Source organism: Scyliorhinus torazame, chromosome 3 (genome assembly GCF_047496885.1).
Source record: "Scyliorhinus torazame isolate Kashiwa2021f chromosome 3, sScyTor2.1, whole genome shotgun sequence".
NCBI lineage: Eukaryota > Metazoa > Chordata > Chondrichthyes > Carcharhiniformes > Scyliorhinidae > Scyliorhinus > Scyliorhinus torazame.
In genome coordinates, this window is record NC_092709.1 from 187564005 (window position 1) to 187581174 (window position 17170).

General features: G+C 48.0%; 1 protein-coding gene across 1 annotated transcript in view; it reads left to right on the forward strand.

Annotated features, from left to right (window-relative positions):
• The window catches only part of n4bp2 (NEDD4 binding protein 2), a 164990-nt gene extending 150375 nt beyond the window's left edge, over positions 1–14615 (forward strand). Inside the window, exons 15-16 of the mRNA XM_072496602.1 lie at positions 840–963; positions 13373–14615. Of these exons, the coding sequence (XP_072352703.1) occupies positions 840–963; positions 13373–13418 (170 nt within the window). The 3' untranslated portion in view covers positions 13419–14615. The remainder of the gene's footprint in view (positions 1–839; positions 964–13372) is intronic.
• Positions 14616–17170: the final 2555 nt, after the last annotated feature.

A 17170-nucleotide genomic window follows, 5' to 3' on the forward strand; every position in this document is an offset into this window, starting at 1 on the left:
AGGTGGGACTGCACAGATTAGAGTATGGTTTTCAGTTGTTAGTTCACTGAAGTTTGTATTTTTGTATAAAATAACAAAAGCTTAATGAAAATATTTTTAAAAATACATTGCTTTCTCATGGTCTCCCTGAGACCTCCTGGCGTAATCTCTCGAGCTCCATCGCTAAAATCTCCACAGTTAGTGAAATGGACCCTGATACTGCAGCAGCCTCCACCATTTTTATTCCAGACACGTGCCGCCCTTGGAATGAAAATAACTTGAACTCATGCAGTTTCTTTCATGATTTGATTTAAATATGATCAGATCATTTATTTCAGTAACGTTTATTGAGAATTAATGATGACCAGAATACTCAGAAATTCTTTGCTTCGTGCCATGGGATCTTTTACATCACCCTGAAATAGCAGATGTGTGTTTAATGTTCCCTGTAAGAGATGGTGGCACCTATGAAACGGCATTCATTCAGTGCTGCTCTGAATTGTCAGTCGATGTTATGTGTTCAAACTCTGGAATCGGGCTTGAACCCATGACCTACTGACCTAGAGGTGAGACTGCTCAAGTTGAAGTAAGGCTGAGAAAGAAAATTAAAATCGTAACGTGAAAGCAAGTAGAATTAGGTTGAATATCTTGATGGCTGTCTTATTGGTTTTTTTTCTGGAAATAACTTATTAATAGCTAAGATTTTAGCTGAACCCATCTAATTAAGAGCCTAAATAAATTCATTAAAACCATAATATACCATTAAAACTCTTGTGTAGATCATTGTGTAATTGAGTTTATAAATTCTTATTTCATAAAGTGACAAAATGTGCTTCAATTGTTACAATGTCTTGTTTCAGAATACCAGCAAAAAGGTGGTAAACCCTACCTGGCTGTCATAACTGGGAGGGGATGTCACAGCCAAGGGGGAGTAGCACGCATCAAACCAGCTGTCATTGACTACCTCAAAACCCACAACTTCAGGTACACTTAGACTGTGCATTTACTTAAATTTTGATTGCCGAACAATATCAGAGGAATGTCCTGCTTGATGCACTGTTTTAAATCTTGTTTTCTGCCTTCTGTCAATTAGAGTAGAGGATTACATTACTGTGGGGTGAAGTAACATTTTTTTGTCTATCTATTAACATGTTTAAACTATCGTCCTGATTTTAAAGAAATTATATTTAATATTGAGTGGAAAAATATTTTGTGGATTTTTCCTATTTCTCAAACATCCATGTAGATTGTTTAAAAAAACACAGAAGAGAATCATGCAATGCTGGGCCCTTGCTTTTTGGTTAGGAGGAACAGGATTGCAGAATAATAAAATTACAATGGGTGGAATTCTCCATTTAGTAGACTATGGGCCGGATCTCCATTCCCCGACACCGATTCTGTAATCGGCGATCGAGTGGAGAACCCACTTTTACGACCGAATCAGGGGCAGCACCTGTTTTCCGATGCTCTGCCCCCTCCAAAACGGCGTCAACGGGGAGTACGCTGCACGCCATTGGGATGGCCTCAGGTCGTTGCCTGAAGTCCCTTCCCCAATGCTCCGGCCCCAATGGGCCGAGTTCCCAACCACGCGGGGCACGTGTGGTCTCAACGGTTGGGAACCCAGCGTGACAGCTGCGGATTATGTCCAGCGGCGCCACAGTCCGGGGGAGGGGGTTGTGAGGAGCCGTGCCGCTGGCTGGGGTGACTGGTCGTGGGGGAGGGGGGGGGGGGGGGAGTCCAGGGGGGCACTATCTGACAGGAAGAGTCCACGCATGGCCGGTGCCATGTTGTATGGCGCGACCGCTGTATCGTCGCCGTGCACATGCGTGTTCACGGACTTGGCAATTCTCCTGTTGTTTATTTTGTGAAGGCCGGGAGTTTTACGTAGCGCAGCTGCTAGTCCCTCACTGATCGGAGGGTCGTAGAACCAGATACTTCCTCCGGGCATAGCCTCAAAATCGGAGAATCCAGCCCCATGTTCTCCCGCCAGAGCATAATTGCACCAGCGGGAGCGCAAATCAGGAAGCAATTTCCAAACTTTCGCCATGCAGATTTCCACTATCCGGCTGCAATTTTGAGCGTGCGGCCCGATAGTGAGGTCCCGTGGCTGGCCTCCCACCCCCCGAAACTCCTCCGCCGCATTGCAGTTCAGCCCCCCTCCCTGGGTAGGTGGAATGCCCATGCTAAACTGCCCCTTATTTGCAAAAGTTATTTTATAAAAGGGAGCCCCCCAGAAGAGCGACCCCTGTTAGCAGGCCCCCCAGAAGAAAGATCCCCAGTCTGGAAGCTTGAGAGCAGACCAGACAGAGACAGTGAAAATAATTACTGGACAATACACCTACTGGCTAAGACACAGGAAGCACCATCTGTCGATTCATGGAAAGAGAAAAGCAGTCAGCTGTGTTTAAACCTTTTCAGAGCATTGATCTGTAAGCCATTTATTCATTTTGCTTTGATATCGATTTTACTAGGCTGTGATTGACAACTTCCACACACCCACACAGGTGTCAGCATTATTCCATTCATCTTCCTTCACGGTTGAGTAACTGAAGTGCTCTAACCGCAATCTTTTTAAACATCAAGCTTTGATTGACAGCTCCTGGACCACGTGAAACAGAACTAAGTGCAGTCAATTTCTAGCTGACCACTTTAAAATCACTCATCCATAAAGGGAGGTGATTGGAAGGCACTAATTCTGTGGGGTCTCTTTTTTTGGAGTCTCTGGCGTTTGGAGGGGTCTCTTGATTTAGGGGGTCTCTTGATTTAGGAGGTCTCTTGATTTAGGGGGTCTCTTGATTTAGGGGGTCTCTTGATTTAGGGGGTCTCTTTATTTGAAGCGTCTCTTTATTTGAAGCGTCTCTTTATTTGAGGCGTCTCTTTATTTGAGGCGTCTCTTTATTTGAGGCGTCTCTTTATTTGGTGGGAGTGGGGTGGGCTGATCTTGCATTGTGGGTGGGAGGGTGGCCCTCGGATGGATTTGGGGGGGGGGCAGCAATTTAAAAAAATATATATTTTATTCAAAGATTTTTGGCCAAACAAAACAATACAAAGGTTTTCCTTTTTACAACAATAAAACAGTATAAATAACAGTGGCCGTTTTAACAAATAAATAAATAATACATAAACTAAATGGCAACTGCCATACCAAAAATAATATCTCTCCAAAAATAAAATCAAGCAATCCAATATACATAACCTGGTACAAATATCTATACACAAATATCCCTGAGGACCCACCCGGGCCCTCTTTCTGCCCCCCCCCCCCCCCCCCCCCGGGTTGCTGCTGCTACCTTCCCATTTCCTTTATCGTTCTGCGAGGTAGTCAATGAACGGTTGCCACCGCCTGGTGAACCCTTGAGCCGAACCCCTTAGTGCGAACTTTATCCGTTCTAGTTTTATAAACCCTGCCATGTCATTTATCCAGGTCTCCAGGCCCGGGGGTTTGGCTTCCTTCCACATAAGCAATATCCTTCGTCGGGCTACTAGGGACGCAAAGGCCAAGACATCAGCTTCTTTCGCCTCCTGCACTCCCGGCTCTTCTGCAACCCCAAATATAGCCAACCCCCAGCCTGGCTCGACCCGGACCCCCACCACCTTCGAAAGCACCTTTGCCACCCCCACCCAGAACCCCTGCAGTGCCGGACATGACCAAAACATGTGGGTGTGGTTTGCTGGGCTTCTCGAGCATCTCCCATACCTATCCTCTACCCCGAAAAATTTACTGAGCCTTGCTCCGGTCATATGCGCCCTGTGTAAAACCTTGAATTGTATCAGGCTTAGCCTGGCGCACGAGGACAACGAGTTTACCCTACGTAGGGCATCAGCCCACAGCCCCTCCTCAATCTCTTCCCCCAGCTCCTCTTCCCATTTCCCCTTCAGCTCATCTACCATGATCTCCCCCTCGTCCCTCATTTCCCTGTATATATCCGACACCCTACCATCCCCCACCCATATCCCTGAGATCACTCTATCTTGAATCTCCTGCATCGGGAGCTGCGGGAATTCCCTCACCTGCTGCCTCGCAAAAGCCCTCAGTTGCATGTATCGAAATTCATTCCCTTGGGGCAACCCATATTTTTCCGTCAGCGCTCCCAGACTCGCAATCGTCCCGTCTACGAACAGATCTCTCAGTTGCACAACCCCAGCTCTCTGCCATGCTCCAAATCCCCCATCCATTCTCCCCGGGACAAACCTATGGTTATTTCTTATCGGGGACCGCACCAAGGCTCCCGTCCTTCCCCTATGTCGTCTCCACTGCCCCCAACTGTTTAGTGTTGCCACCACCACTGGACTTGTGGTGTATTTCTTCTGGGAGAACGGCAACGGCGCCGTCACCATTGCTTGTAGGCTGGTTCCCTTGCAGGACGCCATCTCCAATCTCTTCCATGCCACTCCCTCCCCTTCTCCCATCCACTTATACACCATTGAGATCTTGGCGGCCCAGTAGTATTCACTTAGGCTCGGTAGTGCCAGCCCCCCCCCCCCTATCCCTGCTACGCTGCAAGAACCCCCTCCTCACTCTTGGGGTCTTCCCGGCCCACACAAAACTCATGACACTTTTCTCAATTCTCTTGAAAAAGGCCTTCGTGACCATCACCGGAAGGCACTGAAACACAAAGATGAATCTCAGGAGGACTACCATTTTGACCGTCTGCACCCTACCCACCAGTGACAGGGGCACCATGTCCCATCTCTTAAAATCCTCCTCCACCTGTTCCACCAATCTTGTTAAATTAAGCCTATGTAAGGTTCCCCAACTCCTGGCTATCTGAATCCCGAAGTACCGGAAATCTCTTGTTACCTTCCTCAGCGGTAAGTCATCTATTCCCCTGCTCTGCTCCCCCGGATGCACCACAAACAACTCACTCTTACCCATATTCAATTTGTACCCTGAAAATTCCCCAAACTCCCTGAGTGTCTGCATTATCTCAGGCATCCCCTCCACTGGGTCCGCAACATACAGCAATAAATCATCTGCATACAAGGATACCCGGTGTTCTTCTCCTCCCCTGAGTACTCCCCTCCACTTCATGGAGCCCCTCAGTGCTATGGCCAGGGGCTCAATCGCCAATGCAAACAGTAACGGAGACAGGGGACACCCCTGCCTCGTCCCTCTATGAAGACGGAAGTAATCAGACCTCTGTCTGTTCGTGACCACGCTCGCCACCGGGGCCCTATACAGCAGCTGTACCCATCCGATATACCCTTCTCCAAAACCAAATCTCCTCAGCACCTCCCACAGATAATCCCACTCCACTCTGTCGAATGCTTTCTCGGCGTCCATCGCCACCACTATCTCCGCCTCCCCCTCTGGTGGGGGCATCATCATTACCCCTAGCAACCTCCGTATGTTCGTATTCAGCTGTCTCCCCTTAACGAACCCAGTTTGATCCTCGTGGACCACCCCCGGGACATAGTCCTCTATCCTCGTCGCCATCACCTTGGCCAGGAGCTTAGCATCTACATTTAAAAGGGAAATGGGCCTGTAGGAGCACACTGCAGCGGGTCTTTTTCCTTCTTCAAAAGGAGCGATATCGTTGCCTCCAACATAGTCGGGGGCAGCTGCCCCCTTTCCCTAGCCTCATTAAAGGTTCTCGTCAAAAGTGGGGCCACTAAGTCCATATACTTCCTATAAAATTCCACCGGGAATCCGTCCGGTCCTGGGGCCTTCCCCACCTGCATGCTCCCAATCCCTTTTACCACCTCCTCCATCTCAATCTGTGCTCCCAGTCCCGCCCTGTCCTGCTCCTCACCTTAGGGAATTCCAGCTGATCCAAGAAACACATCATTCCCTCCTTCCCTTCCGGGGGCTGAGCCTTATATAACCTCTCATAAAATGCCTTGAACACCCCGTTCACTCTCTCCGCTCCCCGTTCCATCTCTCCCTCCTCATCTCTCACCCCACCTATCTCCCTCGCTGCTCCCCTCTTCCTCAATTGGTGGGCCAGTAGCCGACTCGCCTTCTCGCCATACTCATACTGTACACCCTGTGCCCTCCTCCACTGTGCCTCTGCCTTACCCGTGGTCAGCAGGTCAAATTCCACATGTAGCCTTTGTCTTTCCCTGTACAGTCCCTCCTCCGGTGCCTCCGCATATTGCCTGTCCACCCTCAAAAGTACTTTCAGCAATTGCTCCCTTTCTTTACCCTCTTGCTTCCCTTTATGTGCCCTTATGGATATCAGTTCCCCTCTAACCACCGCCTTCAACGCCTCCCAGACCACTCCCACCTGAACCTCTCCATTGTCATTAAGCTCCAAGTACCTTTCGATGCACCACCTCACCCTTAAACATATCCCCCCATCCGCCATTAAGCCCATATCCATTCTCCAGAGTGGGTGCTGTTCTTCTCCTACCTCCAGGTCTACCCAATGTGGAGCGTGGTCCGAAACAGCTATGGCCGTATATTCCGTCCCTGTCACCTTCGGAATCGGTGCCCTTCCCAAGACAAAAAAGTCTATCCGTGAGTATACTTTGTGAACATGGGAAAAAAATGAGAACTCCTTACTCCTAGGCCTACTAAATCTCCAGGGGTCTACCCCTCCCATCTGCTCCATGAAGTCCTTGAGCACCCTGGCCGCTGCCGGTCTCCTCCCGGTCCTGGACCTCGACCGGTCCAGCCCTGGATCAAGCACCGTATTGAAGTCTCCCCCCATTACCAACTTTCCCGCCTCCAGGTCCGGGATACGTCCCAACATACGCCTCATAAAATTTGCATCATCCCAGTTCAGGGCGTATACGTTCACCAGAACCACCGCCTCCCCTTGCAATCTACCACTCACCATCACATATCTACCCCCACTATCCGCCACTATGGTCTTTGCCTCAGTTTCAGATGCGTCTCCTGCAACATAACCACATCTGCCTTTAATTTCTTTAGGTGTGTGAGTACCCGTGCCCTTTTAATCGGCCCGTTCAGCCCTCTCGCGTTCCACGTGATCAGCCGGGTTGGGGGGCTCTTTACCCCCCCCCCCCTTTGTCGACTAGCCATCCCCTTTTTTAACCCAGCTCCTCACCCGGTTCCCACGTACCTGTGTATCCCCCCGACGGTGCCCTCCCGCCTCGACCACCCCATCCCATAACAGCTCCCCCTTCTCCTTAGCAGCAGCAACCCAGTTAAACCTCCCCCCCCCCCCCGCTAGATCCCCCTCTAGCGGCGGCAGCTACTTGACCCACCGTGAGGTGCAGCGCATCAGGGCCATGTTTGTCAGGACCCATCTTAATTCTGACCCATCTGACTCCCGGCCCAGAGGACCGGAGAATGATGCGGGCCTGGAGAATATGGTTCCCGGCTCTCTGGCATAGGATGCGAACCTCAATCCCGATGCCAGCAGGAGGCCAGGGCATTGGAAACGGGCGCCAATCCCGTTTTCTTCACAACTGTTGGATTCTCCGCTTCATTGGTAACTCCGCTACTGGAAGCGCGAGGTGGAAAATTTTGCCCAGTGACTTTTAAATGATCATGGAGAAGACATTTTCAACTTCTAGCAGGAACTCTCTCCCTTTCCTCATCTCCAGTTACTTTCTCAGGTTTAGTAATATCATGTGATTGATATCTTGATATTCAGTGTTTCAAACCCTGCATCCTATGAATTGTCAATAGTTCATTTTCATCTCTGCAACATTGTTTCTCTCTCGTGCTCTCTATTACTGAAATCCTTAACCTTGCTTTGTCACCTCAAGGTTTGATTTCTCCATTATTTTCCTCACTGGCTTCCCATGTTCAATCCTCCAAAAACTACAACTTGTCCAAAATGCAGCGGCCCGTATACTGAACCATGCTAAGTCCAATTGTCTGTCACCCCTATGATGTTCTTTGTGATTCTGTTATCAGGATGGATGTTGTAGTGTTCACAAAGACCACAGAAACTAAATTCATTAATAAAGCTAACTTTTATTTACCCTACTTATTAAAGCTCAACCACTTACTCCTATAGTACACAATAATCTACACTCTACTAGCACTAGTCTCTCCACTCTATCGATAACTGTACTCTACATTCTCTCACTGCTCTTCTCCAGCCTTCTCCCAGAAGCCTGTGAGTCAGTGCTTTATATAGTTCTGCATCTAGCCTCCATCTAGTGGTTAATTATGATATGACAGCAGCCCTTTGTATCCTGAATATTTCACATAATATCACAACCCCATTCCGACTAACCTGCATTGGCTGTCTTTCCCAAACAAATTATATTTTAAGTTTTCATTGTCCTCTTGGAATTCCCTCAAAGCTTTGTAACATTCTCAACCTTGTAGCCACTCACACACTCTGATATTCTGACTCTTGGCTGTTGACAGTGCTTGATCTTGCACTGACCATTCTTGATAAGGTAGTTGGGGTTAATCTGTTGATTACCATTGATGCGCAATCAATTACTCGACAAGGTGAGTCATAACTAATAGGCTTTAATCTGCTCGAACTATTCCCCAGCAGCTTCGATACAGAAAGTGAAGGCTGCTGGGATGGCATTGGTTCTTATACTCCGCCTCTCAGGGCGGAGCTATGTACATCAGCCAATGGTAGACTCCTGGGTCTAGCCAATGGTCATCCACCTCTCGGGTACCGCAATACCTGGTATCACCACATTCACCCCCTGTTTAAAAAAAAAAAAAAAAAAAACCACCCGGCGGGGTGATGGCCAGCGTTAATGTCGCCTTTCGCATGGTAGGACCAGGTATTGAGGTGCCGTGATGTCGAGGGTAATAGCAAAGTGTTCTTGGTGCAGCAATTAGTCGATCAGGTGGCCTGGTCGTCCTTCTCGAGCGTCTGGGCTTCGGTGGTTGCGATTCCGGGAACGTGGTGTCGTCCTCCCAGGCAGCTTCGTTGCCCCTAGACGGCCTTTGGGGCGAAAAGTGGGCAGGACGGGGGGGGGGGGGGGGGGGGGGGCCTGTAGGGGGCGTCGGCGCTTGTTCGGGCCGAGGCAGGGGCGGTGGGAGTACTGACACTCCGGTCAGGTGTTGCGGTGAGGGTGGGGGCACTGGTGTGGGGGCGCGTGGGGCTCTTGCGGGCGCCAGGTCCCGAAGGGAGACCGTGTCTTGGCGGCTGTCCGGGAACGCTACATAGGCGTACTGGGGGTTGGCGTGCAGCAGGTGGATCCTCTCGACCAACGGGTCCGACTTGTGCGCCCTCACATGTTTCCGAAGCAGGATGGGTCCGGGTGTCGCTAGCCAGGTTGGGAGCAAGGTCCCGGAGGAGGACTTCCTGGGGAAAACAAGGAGACGTTCATGAGGTGTCTGATTTGTGGTAGTACAGAGCAGCGACCGGATGGAATGAAGGGCGACCGGGAGGACTTCCTGCCAGCGGGAGACTGGGAGATTCCTGGACCGCAGGGCCAGCAAGACGGTCGTCCAGACTGTTCCGTTCTCCCTCTCTACCTGCCCGTTTCCCCAGGGGTTGTAACTGGTCGTCCTGCTCGAGGCGATGCCTTTGCTGAGCAGGAATTGACGCAGTTCGTCACTCATAAAGGAGGACCCTCTATTACTGTGAATGTACGCGGGGAAACCGAACAGTGTAAAGATACCCTGGAGGGCCTTGATGACGGTGGTTGTGGTCATGTCTGGGCAGGGGATGGCGAATGGGAGCCGGGAGTACTCGTCAGTCACGTTCAGGAAGTACGTGTTGCGGTTGGTGGCGGGGAGGGGGCCTTTGAAGTCCATGCTGAGGTGTTCAAAGGGACGGAATGCCTTTATCAGATGTGCTTTCTCTGGTTGGTAGAAGTGCGGTTTGCACTCCGCGCAGATTTGGCAGTCCCTGGTGAGGGACCTGACCTCCTCGATGGAGTAGGGCAGATTGCGGGCCTTGATAAAATGACAGAGACGAGTGACCCCCGGGTGGCAGAGGTCCTCGTGGAGGGATCGGAGGCGGTCCACTTGTGCGGTGGCACAAGTGCCGCGGGACAGGGCATCAGGAGGCTCGTTCAGCTTCCCGGGACGGTACAAGATCTCGTAATTGTAGGTGGAGAGTTCGATCCTCCACCGCAAGATCTTGTTGTTCTTAATCTTGCCCCGCTGCGCATTATCGAACATGAAAGCAACCGGCTGTTGGTCCATGAGGAGAGTGAATCTCCTGCCGGCCAGGTAATGCCTCCAGTGTCGCCAGCTTCTACTATGACCTGGGCCTCCTTTTCGACCGAGGAGTGGCGAATTTCGGAAGCATGGAGAGTGCGGGAGAAGAAAGCCACGGGCCTGCCCGCCTGGTTGAGGGTGGCCGCCAGAGCTACGTCAGACACATCGCTCTCGACCTGGAAGGGGAGGGACTCGTCGATGGCGCGCATCGTGGCTTTAGCAATGTCTGCTTTGATGCGGCAGAAGGCCTGGCGGGCCTCCGTCGACAGGGGGAAGGTTGTGGACTGGATCAGGGGTCGAGCCTTGTCGGCGTAATTGGGGACCCACTGTGCATAATAGCTGAAGAAACCGAGGCAGCGCTTTAGGGCCTTGGGGCAGTGAGGGAGGGGGAAACTCCATGAGGGGCGCATGCGCTCAGGGTCGGGGCCTATGACTCCACTTCGCACTACGTAGCCCAGAATGGCTAGACGGTCGGTGCTAAACACGCATTTATCCTTATTGTAAGTCAGATTAAGGATATTCGCGGTCTGGAGAAATTTTCAGAGATTGGTGTCGTGGTCCTGCTGGTCATGGCTGCAGATGGTGACGTTATCAAGATACGGGAATGTTGCGCATAAGCCATACCGGTCAACCATTCGGTCCACCTCTTGTTGGAAGACCGAGACCCCGTTTGTGACACTGAAGGCAACCCTTAAAAAGTGATAGAGCCGCCCATCTGCTTCGAAGGCAGTGTTCGGTCACCATGACGGAGGGGTAGCTGGTGGTAGGCAGACTTGAGATCCACCATGGAGAAAACCTTGTATTGCGCAATCCTGTTCACCAGGTCGGCTATACGGGGAAGAGGGTACGCATCCAGCTGCGTAAACCTGTTGATGGTCTGGCTGTAGTCAATGACCATCCTATGTTTCTCCCCGGTCTTTACCGCCACCACTTGAGCGCTCCAGGGGCTGTTGCGCGCTTCGATGGCCCCTTCCCTCAGCAGCCTTTGGACCTCTGACCTGATGAAGGTCGGTCCTGGGCACTGTACCGTCTGCTCCTGGTGGCGACGGGTTTGCAATCCGGGGTGAGGTTCGCAAACAGGGAGGGCGGGTCGACCTTAAGGGTCGCGAGTCCGCAGACAGTGAGGGGGGTATAGGGCCGCCAATTTCAAGGGCAGGCTTTGCAAATGGCACTGGAAATCCAGCCCAAGGAGGGTGGCTGCGCAGAGGTGCGGCAGGACGTACAGGCGTAAATTGTGGAATTCCCGGCCTTGGACAGTGAGGTTCGCTAGGCAGAACCCCTTTATCTCCACCGCGTGTGACCCAGAGGCCAGGGAGATCCTCTGGTTTACGGGATGGGTGACAAGAGAACAGCGCCTTACCGTGTCGGGGTGAACAAAGCTCTCCGTGCTCCTGGAGTCGATCAAGCACGACGTCCCGTGGCCGTTGATGGAGATCGTCGTTGTAGCTTTTGCAAGCGTTCGGGGCCGACTCTGGTCCAGAGTCACCGAGGCCAGCTGCAGTAATGGAGAGTTCGAGTTCTGGTCAGGCAGCGTGTAGTCGACTGTGCTGGGGGCCTGAGGCCCTTTCCAAGATGGCGTCAGCCATGGATCGCACATGGAGTCCGGGGACAAAGAAGATGGCGGCAGCGAGGGACAAAATGGCGGCGCCCACCCGTACAGCGTGGTGGCCGGGGGGCAAAATGGTCGCGGCCGCAGATCGCACGCGGCCTGAGATCAGGGGGGTGGCAGTGGGCTTTGGAGGGCCGGGGCCTGAAAGGGGGCTGCCGATAGTCGCTGGATACCACGGCCACGTCGCGGGCCCAGCAGACCCCGGCATAGTGGCCCTTCTTGCCGCACCCTTTGCAGGTGGCGGTGTGGGCCGGGCAGCGCGGGCGGTGATGATTCGCCTGCCCGCAGAAGAAACAGTGGTGTCCGGCGGCGGTAGCGGGCCGTCTCGCCGCGCAGGCTTGCGGGGTCAGGGAGAAGGTCTGAGGGGCTGCTGCAGAGGGGTGCCACGCAGCCCAGGGGGCCGCCGTGCGTCATGGAGCAAAAGCCAGCGCGTTTTTATAAGCAACGTTCATGGACCCCGCCAGGGCCCGTGCCTCAGTCAGTCCAAGAGTGTCCATTTCTAGGAGCCTGCGGCGGATGTCGGGGGAAGTCATACCTACCACGAAAGCATCCCTGATCAAAAGTTCCGTGTGCTCGTTCCCCGAAACTGGCGGGCAGCAACAGTTCCGGCCCAGCACGAGCAGTGCCAGATAGAAGTCTTCCAACGTTTCCTCAGGGCTTTGCCTCCTAGTTGCCAGCAGGTGACGAGCGTAGACCTGGTTCACAGGACGGATATAGTGTCCTTCTAGCAACTCGATCGCCGCAGCATAATTCTCCGCCTCCTCGATCAGAGGGTAGATCCCAGGGCTGACCCGCGAGCGTAGAAGGTGCATTTTTTGTCTTTCCGTGGGGGTGTCGGCGGCCGTGTCGAGGTAGCCCTTAAAGCACGCCAGCCAATGTTTGAAGATAGCAGCAGAGTTGTCCGCGTGGGGGCTGAACTGAAGGCACTCCGGTTTGATATGGAGATCCATCCCTTCACTGAAGTTGTAGCAGATTAAATTGATGCGCAATCAATTACTCTCAAGACAAGGTGAGTCATAACTAATAGGCTTTAATCTGCTCGAACTATTCCCCAGCAGCTTCGATACAGAAAGTGAAGGCTGCTGGGATGGCATCGGTTCTTATACTCTGCCTCTCAGGGCGGAGCTATGTACGTCAGCCAATGGTAGACTCCTGGGCCTAGCCAATGGTCATCCACCTCTCAGGTACCGCAATACCTGGTATCACCACAACCATATTGATTACAAAAAGAAAACACTAGGCTTTTAGCCAAGCTCGTTAATCTAAAATGTTCAGGTAAGTAGGCTTGCATTATTGGTATAATGTCTATTGTCATCAAGTGATTAATATTGTCAAATGCATCAATTTTTATTTAATCCTAACTACATACAAAATATGAATATACATTAATGCATTTATATTACACCTTTCATGAACTCCGAGCATTCCAAAGCATTTTACAGTGAATGAAGTACTTCTAAACTAAGAAACCAGGTGGCTAGTGTGAGCATAGCAAACGTCCACGAACAGCATTGGAGCAATGACCAGTTTTTTTAATGATGTTGATCAGGACACTGAGGATAGTTCCCGTTCCCTTCATCAAAATAGTTTCATGTGATATTTTACATCCACCTGAAAAAACCGACAGTCTCTGGAGTGGGATTTGAATCCACAATCTTCTGACTCAGACAAGAGTACTACAATTGATGACTGAAGTGACTTAATGCATGTTTGCTTTGTTATAGGTTCACCGAGCCACAGCAAGGTGTTGTGAAAATTAAGTTGAATTGAAGGATGATTTGACGAGAAAATTTCTTCCTAATTCTGAGTATGCAACTATCTCATATGAGTTTTCAGAGTTACTGTGCAATATCAAACATTTAACTGTGCAGTGCTTTTTTAAATGGTAACACTCAGGGATATTGAGCAGATTGAATACAGTGAAACTTTGATCCTGGTATACTTAAGAGTGCCTATTTGACTCCTATCAGGGTAAAGCATCTTTTAACATGAAATGTGTTCTGATAAATGTACTCATCGTAGTATATTCCACCCTTTTAAAATTTGTTGTGAATAATTGTCCGAAGTCTTTCATTTATATTTGTAGTGTTTTGAAATTTCAGCACAGAAGGTTAAGAACTGTCCATTTTGAAATATCTTGAGGCTGCTGAAATTTGAGCCATTTACTCTTGTTTCATTGATTATTCTAACATGCATTTCAGTTGGATAGGATTTTTTACCACTGCAAAATGTTTATCTTGTGCTGATACAAAGTAAAATTTGAGAGGACCTAGATCTATGAGTGAGATTGTGGGTAAATTAAGGTTTTTCAAATAAGTAAAACTAAGTTTTAACTTTTGTAGCCTTTTGCACAAAATTGAGTTTGCAAATGTGACACCCAGGTTTTAACTAATAAAATTCTTCATCCTGCTTGATATTTGCTATTGTTTTAAAGCAGTAAAAATACAACATTTTTAAGTTTGATACAATAATGGTGGGGAAAGTGTTGACTCAAGAAAAGTAATTTGTATGATAATGCTGCTCTGCTCTTAGTTATTAGCATTATTGTGTTATCGGGTGTGAAGTTCCAATGAGGAAAATATTTTCCAATTGAAAATACCTCTGTTGAGACAAAGAAAAAGAGCACCAAGCATTAAACATTGATTGCACAGCACTACTTCACCATTAATGACTATTCTAAACCTTGACAAGAGATGTGTACATCATTTTTTATACAAATCTATCACATTTTAAAATTCTATAATACCTAAAGACTATTTAAAACTTATGATCAATTAAACTTTTAATTAGACAAGTTTGAAGAAGTCTCATTCCATAGTGACTGTACAGGATTTCATTTTGTTGGAATACAAATTATGTACATTTCCTCCGTAAAACATGTAACAAAGACATCATGCTTAAAATGTTAATGCTGCTCAATAACTAGGTTTGTACAATGCAAGAAATAAATTGAGTTTATTCTTTTTTTTTTTTGCAGTTTTATTTAACTTGCAAATGCTTAAAAAATAGTGCATTTTGTTTTCCACCTTGATCCCTATCTTTGCTCTTTTGTGTGTATATATAAATGTTATTGTGATTAAGAAGTGATTATGGATTTGTAGATTAATTATTCCTGACAGCATGCCATGATACAATTATAGTCAGATATTTAGTTGTTCAGATTGATCGTTTGAATGTGTAATTTAAATGCTTTCAGATATGAAAGAAAGGCTTTTCCAATGAATCTCACACTCTTGAGTGAGAAGGCCACAGTTTGTTGCTGAAATCATAGCATTGCTGCGAATGAACTGAGGGGATGACAATCTAGAAGTTAAGCATGAAGTTGTCCCTGAGTTTGCAGTTGTATAGCAATCTGTTCCTCAGGTTACAAGTTTGCTTTACTGTTCAGCATATGCCATTCCTGCCTATGTACAACCATGTCAGTTAATTTACAATATTAATATTTTTAGGCTTCTTTCCACAATGCACATTATCCTTTGCTCTTCAATCTGTTCTGCAGTTTTATTTTACACAAGGGCGTTATCTAAGAGATTCTCCCCCTCATTTCTCTCTCCCCCATGGATCCCTTTATTGCATGGCTAAGATTGGTGTAAGTAATCAAATGGAGACCAATGCTTTAGCACTCCAATGTTCTTCTGCATACCATAACTACACTTTCAAAAGTGGTCATTAGGCAAAACATTATTTGAAGCATGGTATGAACTGTTTTGTGCAGCAATCAGTTGCTGCCTATACAATGTGCTAAATTGCCATTACAGATATTTAATAGTTGAGCAAGATAGCAATTCAATATATAGGAAGTGCTCTCACAACCAAGTGGGCAATTATTTGAAGGAGAAATTTGCCATTGATCCCCACTTTTGTGATTTTAGCAAATATGGGAAGTGATTGTGTTTACAAGTTTGTAAAAGGCATTTATTTAACAGATTTCTGTCGAGTTAGATGCAGGTACAAGGTTTTTATTTCATGGGAAAGGTGACATGGACCAGTTCAGTTACTGAATTCTTTATCCTTGTAAACTCTTTACTAAAAATGTTTTAAACTAAATATTCATTTTCTGCAGCGAGGAATGGAACATGTATGTTAGGGGAATTCCATTCACCATATTTATTGTGAAACACTTGTTTTCCAAACTCTCAATAGGCCTTTGGGAAGAATGTGTAAGTATTGGCTGATTATTAACAGTCAGTAATTGTACTTCCTTGCTGAATTGCTTTTTCCTTTAATTACAAGTTTTATTTTCATAAAATAGATGTTTTACTAATATGGAAAATGCTGGAAACACTTCGCAGGTGAGGCAGCATCAATGGAGAGGAAGCAGGGTTACCATTTATAATTTGTATTTATAAATCTGTATTTCAGATTTCCTGTTTTTCTTTTCTTTGTGTCTAACATGCTTTGGGAAATCCTAGCACGTTCGTTAAGAATGATTGCCGGTGAATCTCAGCTAAATATTCCGCCTATTCCAAACCAATATTGAAAGTTTTCCCCCCCCCCTTTTCTCAATGGTACTTCAAATGATAATTGAAGAAGCACAATAATTTGTGATTTGCTTTGTTGTTTTTTTAAAAACAGTATGCTTTATATTCTGAGGGCAGTACAACTCCAAACTAAGGTTCATGTGTGCTTCTCATCCAGTTGTATAATTTAATATCAACTAATTTGTCATGAGTTAACCAGAGGAAGTTAAAAAGATGATATCCAAATAATCAGTAAAGTTACAGCCATAGTGCAAACTACTGGTCTCAAATTGGTATTTGTGGATTTGAGATTAGCAACAAGGAATCTTCTCAGAATGTTGATTTGTAATGTTGGAAAAGAGCAAATGCTTTCTCCTAGCATTAAAAACATTAAAATATATTAATGAAGTGCTGAAGTGGTTCACAAGGCTGCTAGGGTTATTTTAAAATACTGCCTTACTTTATGAAGGAATAACTCACCAGAGAGCTGGCACAGCTTGCTTTAATGTGTTCAGGAGGCAGATCAGGATATACACCCCAGGTTCTACTACCACTTTTGCATTGTTTTACCTGCAAACTAATTTGTGTTGTTAAAAAAGTAATAATATAATAAAAATCATCTTAAAACTTGTTGCATTTTGAGTAACTGAACTCAGTGAACTTATTAAGAAAGGCAAGGCTTTGAAACATTTGAGATCTGACAAGGCACTGGACATGATTTAACAGAAATTAAACAGAGTCCCATGTTGGATGTGTTTACCCGGGCGTTTCCCGTTGCTGGCAGCGCCAAGAACAATCTCGCTATTAAATGGAACTCTGCTTCATTTCTGGGCCTCGGCGAGGAACGCTCCGCCGAGGCCGCCGCACTTAGTCCCATTTCCTGCACTAACGAACTCTGCTCACCAGTACAGGAAGGGGTGATGCCTCAATCTCTGATTCCCCCCCCCCCACCACAGCCTCTAGAACCCCTCCCCCCCCCCCCCCCCCAATGCCTCAACTTACCAATGAGGGGTCCTCGAGCCCCCCACCCCCCCCAAGGGCAGGGCATCCCCCAGGCCTGAT